General features: G+C 38.2%; 1 protein-coding gene and 2 long non-coding RNA genes across 5 annotated transcripts in view; 1 reads left to right on the forward strand and 2 right to left on the reverse strand.

The window, feature by feature from the left end:
- Positions 1 to 3,830, reverse strand: part of LOC147537911 (uncharacterized) — a 43,869-nt gene extending 40,039 nt beyond the window's left edge. The window contains exons 1-4 of the long non-coding RNA XR_015226362.1: positions 3,718 to 3,830; positions 3,527 to 3,598; positions 2,588 to 2,661; positions 1,040 to 1,478 (exon numbers count right to left, since the gene is read on the reverse strand). This is a non-coding gene — a long non-coding RNA (uncharacterized LOC147537911). The remainder of the gene's footprint in view (positions 1 to 1,039; positions 1,479 to 2,587; positions 2,662 to 3,526; positions 3,599 to 3,717) is intronic.
- A 14,238-nt stretch (positions 3,831 to 18,068) lies between these two features.
- Positions 18,069 to 20,827, forward strand: LOC147537915 (uncharacterized). The gene is made up of 2 exons (XR_015226122.1): positions 18,069 to 20,022; positions 20,771 to 20,827. It is a non-coding gene; the product is annotated as an uncharacterized LOC147537915 (long non-coding RNA).
- LOC147537916 (secretion-regulating guanine nucleotide exchange factor) lies at positions 18,149 to 20,015 on the reverse strand. 3 transcript variants are annotated; one of them, XM_086643957.1, is made up of 3 exons: positions 19,847 to 19,984; positions 19,444 to 19,497; positions 18,149 to 19,333 (listed from the first exon to the last, which is right to left on the reverse strand). In XM_086643957.1, the coding sequence occupies exon 3, from the start codon at positions 19,289 to 19,291 to the stop codon at positions 18,455 to 18,457; it is 837 nt and encodes a 278-aa protein (XP_086500083.1). In that variant the 5' UTR covers positions 19,292 to 19,333; positions 19,444 to 19,497; positions 19,847 to 19,984; the 3' UTR covers positions 18,149 to 18,454. The 3 variants fall into 3 exon arrangements, with proteins under 3 accessions (XP_086500083.1, XP_086500082.1, XP_086500085.1); XM_086643956.1 differs by having other exon boundaries at positions 18,149 to 19,497; positions 19,847 to 20,015; XM_086643959.1 differs by lacking the exon at positions 19,444 to 19,497 and having other exon boundaries at positions 19,847 to 19,983.
- Positions 20,828 to 21,916: the final 1,089 nt, after the last annotated feature.

Consider the following 21,916-nt stretch of genomic DNA (forward strand, 5'->3'; position numbering starts at 1 on the left):
AAACTCATCTTAAGAGAAGACAACAGAGTTCATCTATCACCCAGTTCAATGCCTATTGAACAAAGATAGATAAGACCATAGATGAGTAACTCAGATTGTTATGAACAACTGAGGATAACACACAGGAATATCAAATCTTAGAAAAGGTTCTCGAGATTTGGTGAAAGGAATCTAAGAAGGAGTTCTTGAGATTCAAAAGGGAACAAGGTCAGTCAAGTGAGACAAACATTTGATCAAAGAATATGCAAGCAGTTGTTGTGTTCATGATCAAGAATGTTCCTCATTACTGTGAATGTTTCTAGCAATTAAACTACCCTTAGCACTTGGAGGACAAAGGAATGAAATTATGAATTCCTGTTTCGGTATCCTTGTTAACAAAGTTAAGCAAGTATCATGGAATTCCTTCATCAGGTATTTAAGACCGATGACCAGCTCAGTGGGAGCCCAAGTGAATTACATACTTGACTAAAAGGAGTAAGGATCCAAGAGGGAGTAGAAGCAGCAATGCTATGGATGCTGAAAGGGATCGAAGTCTGCTTTTAGACAATGATCTAGCTTATAACTTAATGGTAACCATTTTGTTCTCCTATAAACATCGTGTGTTTTGAACCAGCGAAAAATTAACTGAAGGTTCTTGGAGAACCGAAATTCTTAACATTGATAATGGCTAAAGTCAAAAGATTCAAAATCGTTAAACTTCGACAATGTTGCTTGGGTCTTAAGGACAAATTGACAAAGCCACCCTTTTTAGAAAGGCATAGAGACTAGTAATCTATTATGACTCATACTTCATTATGCAGACCTATAACTTTACTTGCAGAGGCTAACGAAAGCTACTTCAACACGTACACTGACAACTTCATGAAGTACGGAAACATACAGGTCATAGAGTATAAAGTCAGAATGTTTGAAAGGCTCAAACAATGTACAAAACGAAGCAAAGAATCACCTTGACAAGCGTGTCAAGCACTTGATAACCATCAACGAAGTTGATAAACGGCTTCCCAATTTGCTCCATGGAACACATTCGAGGTGTGACGCCCCGTGTCCCAAAATAGACACGACCACGCCCCGGCAATTCTCAGAAGAGACAAAAATCCGGCAGAGTCTCCTCTGTAAATCGAACCGGTCGTACCTGTAAAACCTGTCATGCAAACCATACATTCGCATATACAAGAAAAATAAACTAAAGCGGGAGTTAACAAACTCAACTCAGTTTCGGGTCGAAACCCGAACCACATAACAAAATATAAAAGCCTCTTACACATCGATACAACTTATAAACAACTCTAAGTGTTATATATATATATATATAGTGGAGTTCAGTTCTGCAATAACTACATAACTTTAAAATAATGGAAAGCCAATAAACGAAAATCAAAGAAAAAGACGCAACACCTCTAGCCTCGTCAGACAAGATTACCGGCTGGAATACAACTCCGCCTCGAGGCTACGACAAAGAACCTGCACACTAACAACTGGTAGGGGGTCAGAATACTCACCGACACGAGTTATTCTGGTAGAAGGCCAATCCAAACCCATCACGTTTTCAAAAGTTCATTTAATAAATTGTAAACATCATGACAAAACGAGTTATCAAGCCAGTTACTGTATATACTATATACAAAACCATTTTCCTTAATCTAGCAAGCAATAGCAATGATTAGCTGCCCACCCATGGTACGCTTCCAATAAGAGGAGAGTTCCTCAAGAGAACCTAGAGTGCGTTAGATAGTACCAGCCCATTTAGGCACTAGCTAATGCACTACGTCTCCTCGAGAAAGAGACTTACCCCTATCCGGTAAGCCCCTCTCCCACTAAGGGACTCCGCAATCATTGAAGAGTTTACCTCTTGATACATATATACCTTAAGTACCTAAATACGTTTTTTATCACCGAGTTCGAATAAGAGAGTCGTCCCCCAATTACCATGGAAGGACCTGAACCTCATTCTCTTCGGTACCTTGTCATGCATCTAATGCGATCTTTCAAAATCAGTTTCATTCATATTTCAAAACCACATTCTCATATTCGATTCAAATCCATTCATTCATATATCAAAACCAATATGCTCATTCGATTCATTATCTTATCAAATACAGAAGTGGAACAACCAAGAGTCATATCGCCACAAAGCAGAGGGATCCCAATCAATGTCACCTCCCAGGCGAGCGGTCAGGGTGTACGGCCCTGAGCCTCGAGCTGGAGGCACGAGCACTAATGGCCAGCAAGTGAAGCACTCTACTCCCACAGGTCTCATGACTAGTGTCGCCCACCTCACCGGTCTCACACGGGTCACACCTGTGTCCACATGTCATCCTACCTTTAATGGCTACGTGCCCGTAGGTTGACATAATCCGCAGTCGGGTACATACAAGAAAATCCCCAGTAGTTCACAATCATCGTAAAATCAGTTCGAAAGCATTTCTCATATCGCATCAAAACATTTCATGCATATTTCAGTTCATCACATAAATAGAGTTTCATGCTACCTAAACTCTAGTTATAATGGCGCATATATAACTATAGAATCTAGCATATTCATTATCTATAAAATCATGCTGGATAAAGGATTCAGAACCCCTACCTAGCGGTACAAGAACTAGTCTTCCTCCGCTGCAACCGTAGCCAAATCGTTCACGAAATGCTCTAGCTCCCCCTCTACCAAACCATAAACAAAACAAATATACATTAGGTTCTTCGGTAAGAACCTTGGTTTAATTTAAAGAGTATAAAAAAGTAAAACAATAAAACTTAACCAAAACACAAAAGAAACCCGTAATTTGGAAGACTTCGACTTAACCGAATTTCGATCGATCTTCTATCTTTCATACCATGTGCACTTAGGGTCAACCAATCAGTGTTTGAACTTACTTATGTCCCTAACATTTAGTTATTAAATGTATTCCCCAAAATCCAAGTTAACCGCTTTTGAAATTTGTAAAATACGAACAACAACAAAGCAGAATTTTCCTAACTGCGCATTGTTCGTTAAAACAGCCATAACTCTCTCGTCCGAGATCGAAACGACTTGTACCATACCTTTCTGGAATCTTCACAAGACGAGCTACAATATTTAAGAAGACTCAAGCAACATTAGATATCTCGATGACTAGCTAAAACAGTAAAACATTAAGCAGATTTCATATTTGCTCAATACCGCGCTGTTTGGTAAAACAGTCGTAACTCTCTCTTCCGACATCTAATCGAGTTGTACCATACCATTTCGGAAAGCTAACATCCTAATCTACGACTTTCGTGTTTCGGGAAAGCCCATCCAAGTAACAAATAAGGCCCAGAAAGGCTCGGACAGTAGACTAAATTCAGTCCCACGAGCTGGCAATCGATCGATCGACAAATTATATCAAATAATCTCTCTAAAGTTGCTCATATACTAAAATTAATCAATTCCCAATCATATAAACCCTAAAACAACATGAATCATCAAAATCCTCAAGCTTCATAAACCTTAAACCCTAGAATTAAGAATTTTGACATTAAAACATCTAATTCATTGGTTTCTTACCTTGATTGGGATGAATTTGAGTTGTGATGGTCTCTCTTTGATCAATCTTAGCTAAATCCTTCCCTAATTCACCTGTTTCCTCAAGTTAAAAGAAAACAACTCCATTAAAACTCACTTCAACCATATTAGAGAGAGAGAACGAAATTTCTTCCAAGAATTTAACTAAAATCAAGAGATAAGCCATCAATAACCTATAATTTTCAAATATATCAATCAAATTCCCTTTATAAATTTGATCTAAAATTGCCTTTTCTTGATCGAATTATTTGAACCCAAATTGAAACCCTAACTCACTCGGTCGAACAAGATAAAAGAAAATCAGATTTTTGTTTCTTCAATTAAATCTGTCGAATTTACAGTTTGGTCCCGGGTTTTGTCATGATTTGCAAAATAACCCCTAAATTGTACTCTTTGCTGATTTAACTCCTCTTTTAACTTGACCCAAATGCTAAATAGTCCCTAAACTAACCTTAAAAACTTGGGCTGTTACACGAGAGATGGTGAATCCAGTGAGAGTAATCGAACACTGCTAGGCAAGATTCGATCAATAATGTATTAAAGTCAGTATTCCGAATTATGGGATATATTCTAAAAACGGTTATGTTCACACATAACCGAAATCCGTTTAAAAGCTAAAAGGTCATGTAATAGGATTACAAGGCATAAAATTAGAAAATCTGACGCAATCTCTTTAGAAGAAATTTGGGCTTCACACGATCAATCAAGAGAACAAAGTGTTTGTTGCTTATGATGGTATCCTCCTAATAAATAGGTCCAAGAGAATTATTAGAAGGATAAGTGGGAGAAAGAGTCGATCGCTTTTCGACCAAGAGAAACAAAATGGGAGGAAACAAAACTGTTAGAGAAACTGGGGGTTGAGCTACGATCGACCAAACCGTATCGAATGGATTTTAGGCCGAACCGAACAATGTTCGGCTCGGCTCGACTGAAAGAACGATCAACCGATCATTGTTTGGTTTGGCTTCGGCTTGAGTTTTTGAAAACCGCCAAAATTGAACCGACCGAACTATACATATATATATATATATATATATATATATATATATATATAATTTATCTATATCTAATTATATCTACGTTATATAATACTAAAAACTAATTACCATTACTTAATATGGATCGAAAACTTAGAAATAGATTTTTAGGTATTCAAATCGATAATAATTTAAAGAGTGAAATTGAATTTCAACTCTCGTTATTCTTTCTTAAGTTCACTTATTTTTCTCGTGTTTTATTTGCTTATGTGAGTTCGGCCGGACTGATCAACCAAACTCAGTCGAGTCGAACCGAACCGGGTCGAAAAAGTCGGTTGACGACTTGATCGGCTCGACTTCAGTCGCTGATTTAGCCAAACCGTTATTGATTGGTTTGGCTTTGGCTTGACCATAAATGGTCGGCAACCGACCGCTGTTCACCCCTAAGAGAAATAGTGTGAGCTACCTCACCTAGCGAATGAGATTCGCGAGAAAACTCCCAAGTAGTTGAAAGTTGCTCAAAATAGGAATATCTGAAGGAGTTGAGAGTATTCCGAATTGTTGTTTTCTACAAGATTAGAAGATTGAAATCTTACAAATAAAAGATAAACAAAATAGACTAGCGCAAAGACGAAAACCAACTCGATAATTGGCTAGGAGTCAATATCTTATGGAATCCTTTCTCGTCAAGATCGAAAACTTGATAATTGCTGAATGGATGGAAACCATTGGACAGAAATTAGTTTTCAAGGAAGAAAACTGAGAAGGATGGAAACACTGACGTTTCCCAAAACTAGACGAAAAGATTAAGATCGTGGATTCGTACCAAGAGACTATGAACGAGATCCTATATCAGTCTATGTTTAAAGTCCATAAACGAAACACAAGAAAGTCAAGAATAGTAATGATCAATGACTTTAGTGATTAGTAAACAAACATGCTTCGGAAGAACCATCAAGGGATGAAGCAAGCTAGAGTTAGAATCTTCGATTCAAAAGAGGAAATCAAAGGCGTTTGTGAAGGATATATCTGTTCGGTCTGAAGGAGATGTCCTTCCGAAGGAGTGTTCTTCGACCAAGATGGCAATACGATCAATTTGTCAGTTAGGATAAAGATGAAGATCATCCAGTCCGGTCCAATTAGGTGTCGTACTGCTTTGCTAGAAGCCAACTACGATCGTCAAATCAATTCGGTGATTCGCAGCTAACATAGACCGTATCCTACGACGGGTTACACATAAGAGTGGTAACTTGATCGAAGAGAGTTGACTAGATAAAGAGTGGCAAATAAGTGGATTGAATCCATTATTTGAGGCCAAATAGAGTTCGGAGGTGTCCGGCCAAGTGTACATAGCCCCGGGCTAAAGCCCGGGGGTGCCCATAAAGGGGCTGGCCATGTGATGGCTGCCCCTAGGGAGGGGCCGGCCAGCACATGGCCGATAGGAACCCCTAAGTGGGTCGGCCATAAATCCCATAAATGCTTTATGTGGCCGGCCACACATAAATCCCTTTTAGGGTTTCATATGGGACACTATTAGATGTGTCTTGAAGGAGATATTTTAGGAATCTTAGTTTGGCTCAAATACCTTCTCTATGATCCCTATAAATAGACCTCCTTAGACATAATTCTATACACAAGTCAAGAGACAAAACTCATAAGTTTGTGAGAGCTTTTTAAGAGAGAAAAAGCAAGAAACAGAAAAGTGAGTTTTCTCTAGAATCTAGTCCAGAAGAAAGGTTCTTCTCAACCTTCCATTGAAGTTCTAGCAGACATTAATGAAGGGAGATCAAGTTAACCATCTCGGTGTCTCAAGTAGAGGAGCGACAATTGGAGCTCTCGATCTTCACACGCAAATTAGAATGGTTCGAGGGAAAAACGCGAAAAGGTATTTATCCCTATTCTAGTTCATTGTTTAGTTCATGTATACAACGATCCTGGAAACTAGTGTTAACATATTGGATGTTGAGATTCTGCTTAGAACACTAGATAGTGTATTAGATACACCCATAACCCTACAGTTTGATTCCTAGAAATCGAAGAATATCTTGAATCTAAGGATCACAAGAAGGTTAGTGGGAGAAATGCTTTTCAGGTTCGGTGTGCAGTGTACACATAGAATTGAGAACAACATGGAGATGTTGAAATCAATTAAGGATGGACCACAATGGACGAAAATGTTTTGGACGTCAATGGTATATAAGTATAGATCAAGTGATGATAGGACGAAGATAAAAAAACTTGAGATTCTTAATAGTCCGAACACGAAAGACTCTAAAGGAGATATTCGACCCAAACTCATGATGGACAGCTCGGCAAGATTCAGAGCCAGGAAACTCTGATGAGCAAGCACGTATGAGAAAGACAATTATGTCATAGACATAAGATCGGTCATGAGAGACATGATTTAGCACTTACCCAAGACATCGTAAATACTTAGAGTATTAAGAAATGTTAACATCCGAACTCAGATAAGACAATCTGAAACTATAACTAACATCCTAAAATAGTGTTGTGTTAGTCATCTGGGATTTAGGGTTTCCATCTCTATCTCTCTATTTGATTGAACAACATCTCTATCTCTCTTTAATCAAACCGAGTTTAGGGGTTTCACTCTCTTTGACCGAACAAAGTTTTAGATGTTTCTCTCTCTTTGATCGACAGAGTTTTAGAGGAGGGACAACATTTAATTTTGGGATATTTTGGAAAATAGTGTTTATCCCTCCCTATCCTAAAAGGAATGCTCTCCCTATCTAATGCACTGTCTTTACTAAACATTGCTCGTCCTATAGAAAAAGACCAAACATTTTTCCCAACTATTGAAGGGGCTAAAAATAGCAAATCTCTGAAAACAAATTTCATTTTGTACAAGCTGTTTTGTACAGCCGTCTCATACTTTACAATCGCAAAACCCTAAAAGATATCCAAAATGAGAAAAGATTCAAACAACAAAATGCTTGGTGTACCACGCACGCAGTCATAAACAAACAGAAAATTTTAACTATTTCTTCAACCAAAACATAACAAATTAAACTATTTAGCAAAAACTAGCCACAATCATCACCCAAATTAAAAAATGCATAAGGAAAAATGTTATTTCACCGTTAATGTGGTGTGTATAAATACTCCATGTAACCCTTTTACAAATATATTAAGCATTTCCTTGTTTGCTTCCTCGTAGTTATATTGCGTAATGCATTTTCAATTTTGTTTGGCTTTAGTTACACAAATATAAAACATTTTGACTTCTGCTTCGAGAATGTTTAGGATAAATCCAAAAGAATTGCTTTTTGAACAAGGAAAACTAGAAAAAGTATAAAAAATGTTTGTCCGATAATTTGTTTGTATAGAAGGGTAAATTGCATAACATAAATCTTTTGTACAAGGAAAATTGAAAAATGTTTATGCGAAGAATATAAAGTATTTTTAAGTTCAGTTAGAGTTAATTAAGACGTTTTAGTTTATATTTCTAGATCTCATGTCGAAAAGCAGAATGAGAAATGCTCGACGCACGATGGCCGACGCCGTTGATAATTATTACGACTGAGAAATTGTATTTTTAAAGAGAAACTAAAAAGATGTGATTTTGTACTTTGTTTTTGTGAAGTAAAAATTGCAATAGCAAAGAAAAATGATTAATGAAGCTTGAGTGTTGTTGAAAATACTCATTCACTAGTTTTATAGTTTAGACTTTATTAACTGAGGTTGAAACTAGTTTTTTTTTTTTTTTTATGAAAAGAACTAACATTAAATAAACCATCTCATGCAAGGTTTCTAAAGAAAAGCATAAATAAAAGAGGGTACAACGTTCCAAATTTTCTTTTGACCATATTTACGACCTCATTTTGCGAGCGCATCCGCCTGAGAATTGCATTCTGTAGGAACATAGGTGAAGATAATGTTTGAGAAGTTGACTTTAAGATCCATAAGTTGTTGTATGATGCTTTTGGATTGCCAGTGAAGCCCTACACTGTTGCCGTTGATGAAGAGGATTAATGCTTCATTGTCACTCTCTATATGAACATGATAGATTCAATTGATGGCCCATAAAAGACTAGATAGAATCGCCATACTTTCGCATTCTTCCTCATTCTGGCATCGCACTGAATCAGCTGCTGCTATGATGAATTTTGCATCTGCGTCACGAATGATACAACCTATCTCGGCCGGTTCGGTGATAGTAGAAAAAGAGGCATCGACGTTAATCTTCAAATATGGTGTCGATGGAGGTCTCCATGTTTGATGCTTAGTTTTTACCTTGCATTTGTTAGTAATAATGGACTCAATCTTGAGTGGAGTTGTCGAGGTATTGTTTATCCTCTCTATCGTTTGTATTGGATTTTGTTTAGTCGAAGAAAAGCAATTTTCGCACCTCGCTTTCCAAATATACCAAAGAATTTTGGCATATAGGTTGGTAGTTTCTTCGTCTAGAGTTTTCCATTGTTGTATCCAATGAATTACTGTATTTAATTGATCCGTTCGAACCTGATAATGGAACCAAATAGCTTTTGTAAAAGCACAGTGAAGCATCACATGGTCTAGGGTTTCATGATCATTACAGTTAATACAGGAGTAGGAGTTTCCAATAAATTACCAATCTTTGCCTTCACGGGTAGACTGTTAGTACAACATTTCCATAAAAATAGTTTTATGCGAGGAATTATGTTCATGTTCCAGATAAAAAAACCAGTCCATTTGGTCTTGCATTGGGTTAGCATTACCTGTTCTCAGAAAATTATACGTGGATTTGAGTGAGAAGTTACCTGATTTCGTCAGCGTCCAGGTTGGTTGGTCCTCTTACTTGGGCTGAAGGTTGATGCTAAGAATTGAGCTGCAAATGTCACTGTTAAAACAATTATTAATAACATTTATATTCCAGGTATTATTAATGAGTTGAGATACCCTTTCCAGCGTTGACCCGTTTTGATTAGTTATGGGGGGATGATTAGGGATCCAGAAGTCCTACCAATATTAATATGCTCACCATTATTAATATCCCAGAATACAAGGCCCTCCATCTGAATGTACTGTTTAGTGATGGATCTCCATGGCCAAGATTGGTTGGCTTTAGGAGGTTTGGGTTGGTGAGAATTGTGGAAATATTTCCCTTTAAGCACCTGAACCCACACCGCTTGAGGATTGTTACGAAGGCGCCAGTTAATCTTGTTAAAAAAGGTTTGGTTATCGAGATTGGGAAGGCGAAATCCTAGTCCACCCAGTTTGCGGGGTTTGCAAATGGCCGACCAGTTAATGGTATGGAGGTTTTAGATTTTCCCCACCAGAAAGTCCTTTGGAGGGACTCAATGCTGGTACAGATGCCTTTGGGAATGGCAAAGCACTGCATTTGGTATCGGGGAATAGCCGCTGCGATAGTGGAGAGAACTACCGAGCGACCAGCTTGCGAGAGGAGATGAGTTTGCCACTTGGCTAGTTTATTTTTTATTTGAGTGAGGGGAGGTTGGAAGGCTTGCTTCTTGTTACTATCAATGAAAAGATTAGTGCCCAGGTATTTGTCTCCTACAGAAGATTGATGGACTTTGAGCTCCCGAATGATCATACGCTTGAATTTAGGGTGAGATTTTTGGATAAGAAAATGTTGGATTTGGCGTAGTTGATCATCTTACCAGAAGGGTTACTAAAATCCTTCAGGATGAGCTTGAGATTGTAAATATTGTCGAGGGAGTTCTGCCCAAAGATGATGCAGTCATCCGCAAAGAGGAGGTGTTTGATGGAAAGGTCAGAGTTAGGGATGGGAAACCCGATAAAAGAGGAATTGTTATTATTCTTCTCTAAAAGTCGGCTGAGGCCCTCCATGGCAATAGCAAACAGGAAGGGAGAGAGCGGGTCGCCTTGTCGGATCCCCCGACTAACATCGAAAGTCATCCCGGGACGCCCATTGATGAGAACTACCATGGAGCTAGTAGAGATGCAAGTGTTAATGAGGTTGATCCAAGTTTGGGGGAAGCCCATCAGTCTCATAACGCTTTCCAGATAGTTCCATTCAATCCGATCAAATGCCTTGGACATATCCAGTTTGAGACCGAAATAGCTTTTAGCTCCCTTGACTTTCTTGTAGGAGTGAATGAGCTCTTGGCTGATGATAATATTATCAGTAATTTGACGTCCTGGCACATACGCACCCTGGAACGGAGAGAAAATATCGGCCAAGATAGGTTTAAGCCTGTTGGCCAGGATTTTGGTAATGATCTTATAAGTGGTATTGAGCAAGCTTATAAGACGATAATCAGCAGGAGATTGAGGGGTTTTGGTTTTAGGAAGCAGGCAGATGTGTGTGTGATTAGACAACGCTGGAAGAGTCGAATTGCTAAAGAAATTCGAGACCATAAGAATGATATCATCTTTAACCGTATCTCAGTTGGATTGGTAGAAAAGAGGGGAATAACCATCCGGAGCAGGAGCAGCTCCGGGTTTAAGGGAGAAAGTGGCGGACCGGATTTCTTCTCTAACAGGGATCACAGTTAGAGCCTCATTCTGAGAGAGGGAAATATGAGGATAGAAGCACTCTATAATATTAGGAGATAGAGTGGAACCGGCCGTAAAAGAGATATTACAGATATGATTAGAGAAGATGGTGGATATCTCAGCCTCGTCAGTGGTCCGTGAATTATCATCCATTTTGATAGAGTGGATTTGTTTTTTGCGGTTTCTCGTAGTAGCCTTAGCATGGAAGTACTGGGTGTTTCTGTCTCCTAGGTTGATATTAGCTAGTTGAGAAGCTAAAAATAATCTACTTTTCCTGGCGAGATTTATGGGGCTGAAGACGGAACAAAATGATGAACTAGTGTCAACACTTGCTTGCCCAAGTGGTTCAAAGTGTTGACGTAAACTCCAAAAACCTGAAGGTCCTAGGTTCGATTCCCACTGAAGGTGGAATCTATGGTTATTGAATTTGGATTATTAAAGATATAAATAATGTAACAAGTATATCAGGCTTTAGGCCTCTTTTATGTTGTCGGGCTTTAAGCCTCTTTCATTATAAATTTAACTTAAGAGATTACCGTTCTTATCACATCTTCATGATGTATCAATGAAGATGCTTTTCACGGATGGACTTGCACCAGTTCACCGCTTTGATGAGTGGTTTCAATAGAGAGAAAGTGATTTACAGAAAGAGTGATTTTAGAAACAGAAAGTGGTTTTGGAGGAGAAACTCTTCTGTGGAGAAATTGTTGGAGGAGAGTGAAAAAAAATTTATTAGCTAATGTTTGAATGGAAATTGGAGGGTAACATGGTCTTGTATAACAACAAAACCTGGGTGAAATAGGAAGTTCTCAGTTCAACAGAAAAAAAAAAAAAAAGGAAGTTCTCCAAAATGACTATATTGTTGTAAATTGTCGGTCTATTTGCTTCAATGTGTGTATATATTTGCATGCAACTTAATGGAAATAAAGGAAGAGAAAAAGATCGAAATATTAAGATATACTAAAACAAAGAGATGATCTTGAACCAAACTATATATAGAAGAATTCTTTCCAAATCTTTTCCATACACTTTCTCATCTCTTACAAAACTTATATCAACAATACACAAAGTACATATATTTATAGGGTGGGAGAAGTAATAGGATGTTGACACATACCCTATGTGTTGTCACTTGCATGGTGTGTTGTCACCACCAAGATGACACTTTGCATATGGAGTTGTAGAATGGTGACACATAACCTCATGTGTTGTCACTTGCATGATGTGTTGTCACTACCAAGATGACACATTGCATATGGAGCTCCCATGCAATGACACTTCTCATATGACCTACCACAAGATGACACCACATCAAGGTGGCAATATAGGAATGGTGGGCTGCAATAGATGTGAGTTTGGCAAGAGGAAGATAATCTTAAAGGCACCCAAATCCCTTGCATCACCAATGATTTATGGGCAGCCACATCCCTTATAACACTCCCCCTTGGATGACCATCACTTGAAATAATTGCCTCATTAAAACCTTGTCAGAAAAACCCAGTGGGACAAAATCTGATGAAGGAAAAAGAGTACAGAGCGTAGATAGCGATACATGAACCTGCACATGATAATAGACTCCCCCTGATGAATATCATATCTTGGATCGATGTAGTCTTACATCATCAGGCTATTCAAGCGTCGCATTCCGATGCCATCTACCAGTTTTCTGAACGTCGTAGTAGGCAGAGACTTGGTGAACAAGTCAGCATAATTCTCACACGATTGTATCTTCTGGATATCAATCTCATTATTCTTCTGGAGATGATGTGAGTAAAACAACTTAGGGGATATGTGCTTAGTCCTATCGCCTTTGATGTATCCTTCTCTGATCTGAGCAATGCAAGCTGAATTATCTTCGTGAATGACTGTGGGAGAATTTGTGATTGAATCAAGACCACTTGAGCTTCTAATGTGTTCAATAATGGATCTAAGCCATACACATTCTCTTGTTGCTTCATGAAGAGCTATAATTTCTGCATGGTTTGATGAGGTGGCGGGCATACTTTGTTTACTAGATCGCCATGAAAAGGCTGTACCTCCACTTGTGAATACATAGCCTGTCTGTGAAATCCCTTTGTGTGGATCAGAAATATAACCGGCATCTGTGTATCCTTTTATTTGAGAACCACCGGATAAGTCCTTTGAATAAAACAATCCCATGTCAGTTGTTCCTCTCAGATATCTTAGAATTTGCTTCACTCCAACCCAATGCCTCTTAGTTGGTGCAGAGCTATATCTGGCCAATAGATTTACTGCAAAAGCAATATCCGGTCTAGTGCATTGAGCTAAGTATGATAATGCACCAATAGCACTCATATATGGTACTTCTGGACCAAGGAGTGTTTCGTCTTCTTCTTTAGGTCGAAATGGATCTTTCTGCGCATCGAGAGACCTAACAACCATGGGAGTACTAAGCGGATAAGAATTCTCCATGTTAAAGCGCTTCAGGACTTTTTCAGTGTATAATGTTTGATGAACAAGTATGCCACTTGTGCTTCTTTCAATTTGTAAGCCAAGACAGAATTTTGTTTTCCTGAGATCTTTCATCTCGAATTCTTTCTTCAAATATTCTGCTGCTTTAGAGAGCTCTTCTGGAGTTCCTATAAGGTTGATATCATCAACATATAGTGCAAGAATAGCGAATCCAATATCTCCTTTCTTGATAAATAAACATGGGCAAACGAGATCATTAACATAACCTTCTTTGATCAGATATTCACTAAGACGATTGTACCACATTCGTCCTGCTTGTTTCAATCCGTATAAAGCCCGATTAAGCTTTAGTGAATACATGGTACGTGGGTTGCCTCCAGGCAATTTAAATCCTTCAGGGACTTTCATATAAATGTCAGTATCTAATTTTCCATATAGATACGCAGTGACCACGTCCATTAAATTCATCTCGAGTTCTTCTAGAACTGCTAACTGATCAAATATCGAAAGGTTATTCCATCCATAACTGGAGAATATGTTTCTTCATAATCGATCCCTGGTTTCTGCAGGAAACCTTGTGCCACGAGTCTCGCCTTATAGCGGACAACCTCATTGTTCTCATTTCGTTTTCTAACGAATACCCATTTGAAACCTACAGGGTTTACATCTTTGGGTGTCAGGACTACAGGTCCAAAAACATTACGTTTTGACAGTGAATTCAGCTCTGTCTGGATTGCTTCTTTCCATTTTACCCAATCAGTCCTTTTCCGACATTCCTCAATAGAATGTGGTTCATAATCATGATTTTCAGTGATAATATCAGTGGCTACTGAAAGCGCAAATATATCATCGATGATTATGTTATCTCGATTAAACACTTTACCATTACAAGCATAATTTATAGATATCTCTTCATTTGGAGATAACTCATGCTCTTCAAGAGCTTCTGCCTCTTCTGGGGCTTTACCCACTTCTAGTGGTGCATTTGTCGTTTCTTCTGGAACATCACCTGCTTGTGGTTGGTTTTTCCTCTTCCGGGGAACTATATCTTTAGAACCGATTGGTCGTCCACGTTTCAGACGTGTTTTGGACGATTCATTTGCTGCAACATTTTTATCGTGTCCTTCAGGGACATCTATCCTTGCTGGAACATTTGCAGCAGGTATATGTGACTTTGTCACTCTCGCTGCGTCATTAAATGCGTCAGGCATTTTATTAGCAATCTCTTGTAGATGTATTATCCTTTGTACTTCAACTTCAGATTGATTAGTACGAGGATCAAAATGAGACAAATTTGGTGTAACCCAAGAAAGTTCCTTTTTGGTAACATTTGCTTCCGGCAAATTTACTCCCCCTAATGGTGGGAAAACTGTCTCATCAAAGTGACAATCGACGAAGCGTGCAGTGAAAGTCTCACCCGTCAGGGGTTCGAGATATCGAATAATAGATGGTGTATTAAAACCAATATATATTCCCAGTCGGCGCTGAGGCCCAAACTTTGTGCGTTGTGGGGCTGTAATAGGAACATATACAGCACATCCAAAAATACGCAAATGAGATATGTTTGGCTGCTGGCCTTGAACATATTGCAAAGGTGAGAATTGATTATTCGAAGTAGGACGTAACCTTACCAAAGTTGCAGCATGAAGAACTGCAGGTCCCCATGCAGTAACCGGTAATTTAGTCCTCATCAACATTGGTCTCGCAATCAGTTGGATATGCTTAATGAATGATTCAGCTAGACCATTCTGTGTATGAACATGAGCTACAGGATGTTCAACATTAATTCCAACTGAGAGACAATAGGAATCAAAAGTACTCGATGTAAATTCTCCTGCTCCATCTAGATGAATTGACTTGATCGGATAATCAGGAAAGTGAGCTCGTAAACGAATTATCTGAGCTAATAACTTTGCAAACGCCTGATTCCGCATCGAGAGCAGATTTACATGAGACCATCTAGTTGATGCATCTATTAATACCATAAAATATTTAAATGGTCCACACTGCGGGTGTATAGGGCCACATATATCACCTTGAATCCTTTCCAAAAATTTGGGAGATTCGATATGTACTTTCGTCAGGGATGGGCGAGTAATAAATTTCCCCAGTGAGCAACCAGTGCAAGTAAAATCCCTATCTATCAGAAACTTCTGGTTCTGAAGAGGGTGTCCCTGAGAGTTTTGTATTATTCTACTCATCATGGTAGATCCTGGGTGTCCTAGTCGATCATGCCAAATTTTATAAGTATTTGGATCGTGCAACTTCGGGTTGACAACGACATGTGATTCAACTGTTTTAATCTCTGTAAGATATAACCCAGAAGAAAGAGCTTCAAGTCTTTCCAGAACACGCTTCTGGCATGATATACTCGAGGTGATATATAAATATTCTTTATCATTCTCAGACCCAGTCTCGACGTGATACCCATTCAGACGAATGTCTTTGAAACTCAATAGATTCTTCAGGGATCTAGTCGAGTACAAAGCATCCTCAATAATTATTTTCGTACCACGGGGCAATATTATAGTAGCTCTTCCGGAGCCTTCTATAATGTTTGATGAGCCAGCGATAGTAATCGCATTTGCCTCACATAATTTTAAGGTCGAGAAATATTTTGTATTTCGAAGTATCGAATTTGTGGTCCCACTGTCTGCTAGACAGCTATCTTCATCACCTTTAGATATGTTTCTTCTGGAATCCATACCTTTCATAATATAATATAAGATTTAAACCATAACTATTTATAACATAAACAAAACTATTACAGATACATATAATATACTATCTAATATCTAACAGACAAAAGTTATTATAATATAGCATTATAATAGATAGAAAAGTTAAATACACTAAATATTAAACATATTATCAGTTTGATTTTCTCCTTCAGGGATATAATCTCCAACACACAATGGTGGATCAAGTTCCATGTGGTTCATCTCTGGTGCAGCTTTAGATTTCAGAGATGCTTGGTATAGGTCCACCAAATGTCTCGCCGTACGACAGGTACGGGACCAATGACCTTCCATACCACAACGGTAACAAGCTTCTTCACGAGCTTTGGGAGGGGTATTATATTTACCCTTTACTTTATCAGGCTTTCTCGCTGCATAATTCTTTGAATTTTCTCCCTTTCCCCACTTCCGGTGGTAAGGGGTTTGCCTGTTTCTCTCCCATTTGTTCGTGCGGGATCCACGTTGGTGGTTTCTTCCGGAACCAAGCTTCCCTTTGTAATTTTGTTTCCCTCCATGATCTTTTGACAATATTGCATGTGCTTCAGGCACAGGTACGGACCCAGTGGGTCGAGATTCATGGTTATGCAAACAACTGGTTGTTCTGTTCATTGACCAAAAGACAGGTCAGTAACTGGGAGAATTTAGAGAAACGTCGCTCTCGGTATTGTGACTGCAGGACAATATCCGAGGCATGGAACGTACTCAATGTTTTATCTATCATCTGTTCATCAGTGATAATATCTCCTCCCACTTTTAGTCTGGAAACAATTTTACAAAGGCTGGAATTATAAGCAGAAATGGAAGAAAAATCTTGTAGTCGAAGATTTATAAAATCATTTCGAGCTTTTGGAAGTATGACCATCTTCAGGTGATCATATCTATCTTTTAAGATATTCCATAAAGCCAAGGGATCTTCCACATACAAATACTCTGACTTCAGGTCATCATGTATGTGACGTCTCAAAAAGCTTAAAGCTTGAGCACGTAACATTTCCTCTGCATTATTCCCTTCAACAATAGTGTTCAGGAGATTTTTGTATTTTAGAGTCAGTCTAGCTTCGACTGCCCATTCCATGTAATTCTTACCTGTTATATCTAGAGCTGCAAATTCAAGTCTAGCAAGGTTAGACATTATGAAATATGAATTAAAATATTATACCTTTCACCAAACGGAGTAGCGGCTTAGTTTGTTCGATATTTCACCGATGTTGACTTCGGCAAATGAGCAGAGTAACGGCTTCTTTCAGCTGGCTAGAGACTCGTGCTGATAACGTGTTGTAAATTGTCGGTCTATTTGCTTCAATGTGTGTATATATTTGCATGCAACTTAATGGAAATAAAGGAAGAGAAAAAGATCGAAATATTAAGATATACTAAAACAAAGAGATGATCTTGAACCAAACTATATATAGAAGAATTCTTTCCAAATCTTTTCCATACACTTTCTCATCTCTTACAAAACTTATATCAACAATACACAAAGTACATCTATTTATAGGGTGGGAGAAGTAATAGGATGTTGACACATACACTATGTGCTGTCACTTGCATGGTGTGTTGTCACCACCAAGATGACACTTTGCATATGGAGTTGTAGAATGGTGACACATAACCTCATGTGTTGTCACTTGCATGATGTGTTGTCACTACCAAGATGACACATTGCATATGGAGCTCCCATGCAATGACACTTCTCATATGACACCACATCAAGGTGGCAATATAGGAATGGTGGGCTGCAATAGATGTGAGTTTGGCAAGAGGAAGATAATCTTAAAGGCACCCAAATCCCCTTGCATCACCAATGATTTATGGGCAGCCACATCCCTTATAACATATATTTAATTTCTATTTACTGAATGGGCTTGTTGGGTTTTACTTTGGACTGCAAACTCATGATCCAGAAAGCCTGTTAACTCATAATGCAACACCACAATGTACAAAACGTAGAGACATAGAGTGACTCTTCACAAGAATTGAAAACGGACAATCTAATAAACATCATTATAAAAGGAACGGGGTGTCGAAAACAGAAGAAATTACAATGTAAAATAGATGTAACAAAATCTCTATTCTCTTCATTGTTGTTGTATCACTTGTCTTAAGAGCACTGATATCATAGTATCTTAGTTTTCTAGATAAGATAACTCACATAGAAGTACACTAGCATTACTCTTTTTGACGAAAGAGAGTCACTCACAGAAAAGTACAGTAGAATTTTCGTTAATAAATATCCAACGCGTTTTTACTTGAGAGAAAGGTTCAAGCATCGTAGATATTGATCAACTCATGTGAGATTCGAACCAGTTGAAGATTTGCTCATTTTGCAGGCCAGTCATCTCATGATATGCAAAAGCAAGATTAAGCTCCTCTTCAATGTGATGCAACAAGTTGCTTTTATCTGACAAAAAATAGTTCCACTTTTTCGGTTCTTCTTTCCAGTCGGTTGCACGCCCATCACTCCTCATGAATCCGTTCCCATCAACAAAGCCCTTGTCACGAAATAAGTCAAACAACTTAACAGAGATGGCCTCATCCAGATCAGGAATTCTGTCCGATAACAGATTTGGAGTCAAAGGGAATTCCATACATTTAACCTCTGCAACATCGATGCCTTTCTTCCTTAGAGCTTCCATATTGTCATTGATAAGCCTCATCCTCGTCCGATCTTTTGGCATGTGCACAAAAAGGGTAGGTGGGTAGTTATTTGGAATATCCATTCTCCCAAACACACCTTCAGCAATCATGATAGCAATGCTACTAAATCTCATCTCACGGGCAAGAGCCGAAACAAAATAACCACCGGAGGAGGCTCCCAGCGCGACAACAGGAAGCTTTACAAGATTGTTTTCCTCAACCCACCATTTGATAATTCCTTTAACAATTGATGGTTCCTGCCCGAAAGACCAGCACCTCCCAGCACTAGATATTGTGACAATAGCAAATTTTCGAGCAAGAGCATGAAGACTGATGAGTCTATCTTCCGGAAGACCAATACAATTTGGACAACTTGGGGATCTATCCCAAAAATTAACTGCTCTTTGATCGCACCCATGAGCCAAAAAAAGAACAGCTTTTGGAGAATCAGGTATTTGCCATATCACATCAGTTCCATTCATCAAACGGATGATAGGATTGAATTGAGAACTATCCCATTTAAGCTGTGGAAGAGCAAGTTCTGAATTGATTTCTTGTCGATTACTACTAACTACAAACAAAATGAATACTAGAAAGATTAAAATCATGAAAGCATAAATAGTGGGTAGCCAACGGTTGTTCAGTCCATGCCATTCCTTTTTGAGTTTACTTCCACCGCTCAGCATCACTATAAGTTAGCAGATTACTAGATTCAGTTCTTTTAACCATCAGCAAATAAAAGTTAAAAAAATTAAAAATATAACCAGTTGTGGTAGACTGGTAGATATGAAGTTTACCTAGACTTCAAAAGTTGCTACAATGAAGAAAAGAAAAAATTGAGAATTATATTGTGGGGGACAGGAAACCTATTATCATCATACAATCATGTAATTAGGGGAATTTAGTTTCAAACCAGTCAAAATGGTAATTGGTTGATTGAACAGTATTCATACAAAGAAACCCTTAATGTTAAATGGAGATTGGGGAACATAAAGAAGAATAGAACGAAAAATGAGGTTCTTGGAAAAGGAACCTACCGAAAACCCAATTGTTCTCAAGAACCGTTACCAGAAGTACATCCAGAAGAAGAAAACATGGCCTCTTGATTTTAATGTGGGATCGCAAGGGGGGAATCCATTGGAGTCTGGAGATGACCCCTATTGAGAAGGGAGAGGAGTGAGCATCATTAAGGGAAAAAGGGGGTTTGAGGATGGTGGCCATTATATGGAGAAACACATTTCTTATCTGGACAAACAACTAATGGGGGTAAAAATAATCTAGTCCTTTTATATGGACACACAAATGATAGAGATGAAATTTTTAACTAGTTACCATAAAACTCTCTCTCTCTCTAACTCACTCAGGTTGTTGTCTCTCTCTCCGCAAAGCACAAGTTACAACTCCTATTTCTCTCTTGTTCTTTCTCTTCTTGTTAGAGTATTAAGAAATCAAACCCTAGAATTGAAATTGGGATTTTTTTTTTGGTATTCATGTGAAAGAGATTTCAATTCATATGTGATTTGAATGAGAGATGTCCGGTAGGTTTTAATATGATCTTATGAAATTGATTTCACCTTCAGTTGAGGATGAGATATAAATGGGCGATTCTAGACTCCACTCTCTCTCAATTCCCAAACCATTTTTCTTCTCTATCTGAACAAACCCTAATTCTTTTCTCCCCAAAAACCCTGTTCTCTAATTTCTTGGACAAACCCCAAATTGATGTATTAATCAGACTTCGATGTATTCCAAAACCTAAATTGAGATTTTATTTTCAACACATTTCTTTGATTTCCTTTCATCCAATTTTTTACTTCTCTTGCTGCCATGATTTTGGGAGTAGATGATTGTGAAGGAAACAAGAAATATTTTTCTCCCCTTTATAAAAATTCGATTATTTTTACACCCAATATTGTTCTCCATATAAGAAGTTTGTTTGTCCACGTATTGGCTACCTTGAGGATTTGGGAGGATGAGTTAACGGAGAACATCTCCAATGTAAAAAAAAAAATAGAGATTCTCAATTCGGGTCTCTAATGCGAAATTTTAACTTTTATTTTTTTTACTTCCATGACATGGTTATTTTTGTAAAAAAATTAATAGTTATTTTGAAAATATACGGAGACTTGATTTGTGTTAGTTGAAATTCAAATATCGATGAGTTAGATAATTAAAGATATCTCAAGAGGAGACTCTGAAAATAGAGTATTCTCTTGAGGTATCGCTATTCCAGCCACTACAAATCATATTTTAGATCTTAGTTAAATTTTGTATTGGAGATGATTTTTAAAGAAAAACTCATAAAATCCTATTTGTCACTCCGAGTTTCTAAGATTAAGTTTTGCATTAGAGATGCTCTTATAGTGATAGGCATGCAATGATAACTCTTTAATATAACAATGTTTATCTGCTTCCAAATATTCCATAGTAGGTGGCAACCATTGTTGAAGGGGCGTTGCTAAAAGAACCCGCCCAAACTGCTATTAGCAAGTGAAGCTATTGAAGAAGATGTCCTTCGACCAAAGATGCAATGCGAGCAATTTTTCGGACATGACAATTGATGAAGAAGATCATCAAGTCCGGATGATTTAAGGATCATAGTTTTTAGCTAGAAACCAACTATGATCGTGGAATCACGGGGCGATTCGCGACTAACTTCATCTACATCCTACATCGGGTTACACCAAAGAGTGTCCACTTGATCGGAATATATGACTAAAGGGATGAGACATATAAACATGGGTTAGAACCATAAACATGTCCAAAAGACCAAAGGAAAGTTAAGGCAAAGATAATACAAAGGTCAGAACCAAAAGGGTGTTTTGGGCCAGGCTTAAGGCCCATGAGTGGGCCGACCTAGGCATGGACGACCATGATGTAGCGTTAAAATGCCACATTTGGATCACTTAACTTTGATGAGTTAGTTCTTTTCGTGTTTTATTTCTAATTATTTATAAGTTTTTCTTGGTAGGTACCTTATTTGGAGTTTGACGCTTCATTTGGAATAAAACGGAATATTTATCACATTTTCATCTCATGTAGAAGAGACCGGAAGGAAAGAGCATCAGGGGTATTTTGGTTATTTTGAGAAAATCAGAGGTTAGATG

The sequence above is a fragment of the Eschscholzia californica genome, unplaced genomic scaffold (assembly GCF_041429995.1).
Source record: "Eschscholzia californica isolate CP2 unplaced genomic scaffold, dmEscCali1.0.p SCAF_5, whole genome shotgun sequence".
Lineage (NCBI taxonomy): Eukaryota > Viridiplantae > Streptophyta > Magnoliopsida > Ranunculales > Papaveraceae > Eschscholzia > Eschscholzia californica.

What these genes read in the sequence shown, in the direction of transcription:
- LOC147537916 (XM_086643956.1), bottom strand. Translation starts at nt 19,495, where the DNA reads ATGCTGAGCGGTGGAAGTAAACTCAAAAAGGAATGGCATGGACTGAAC.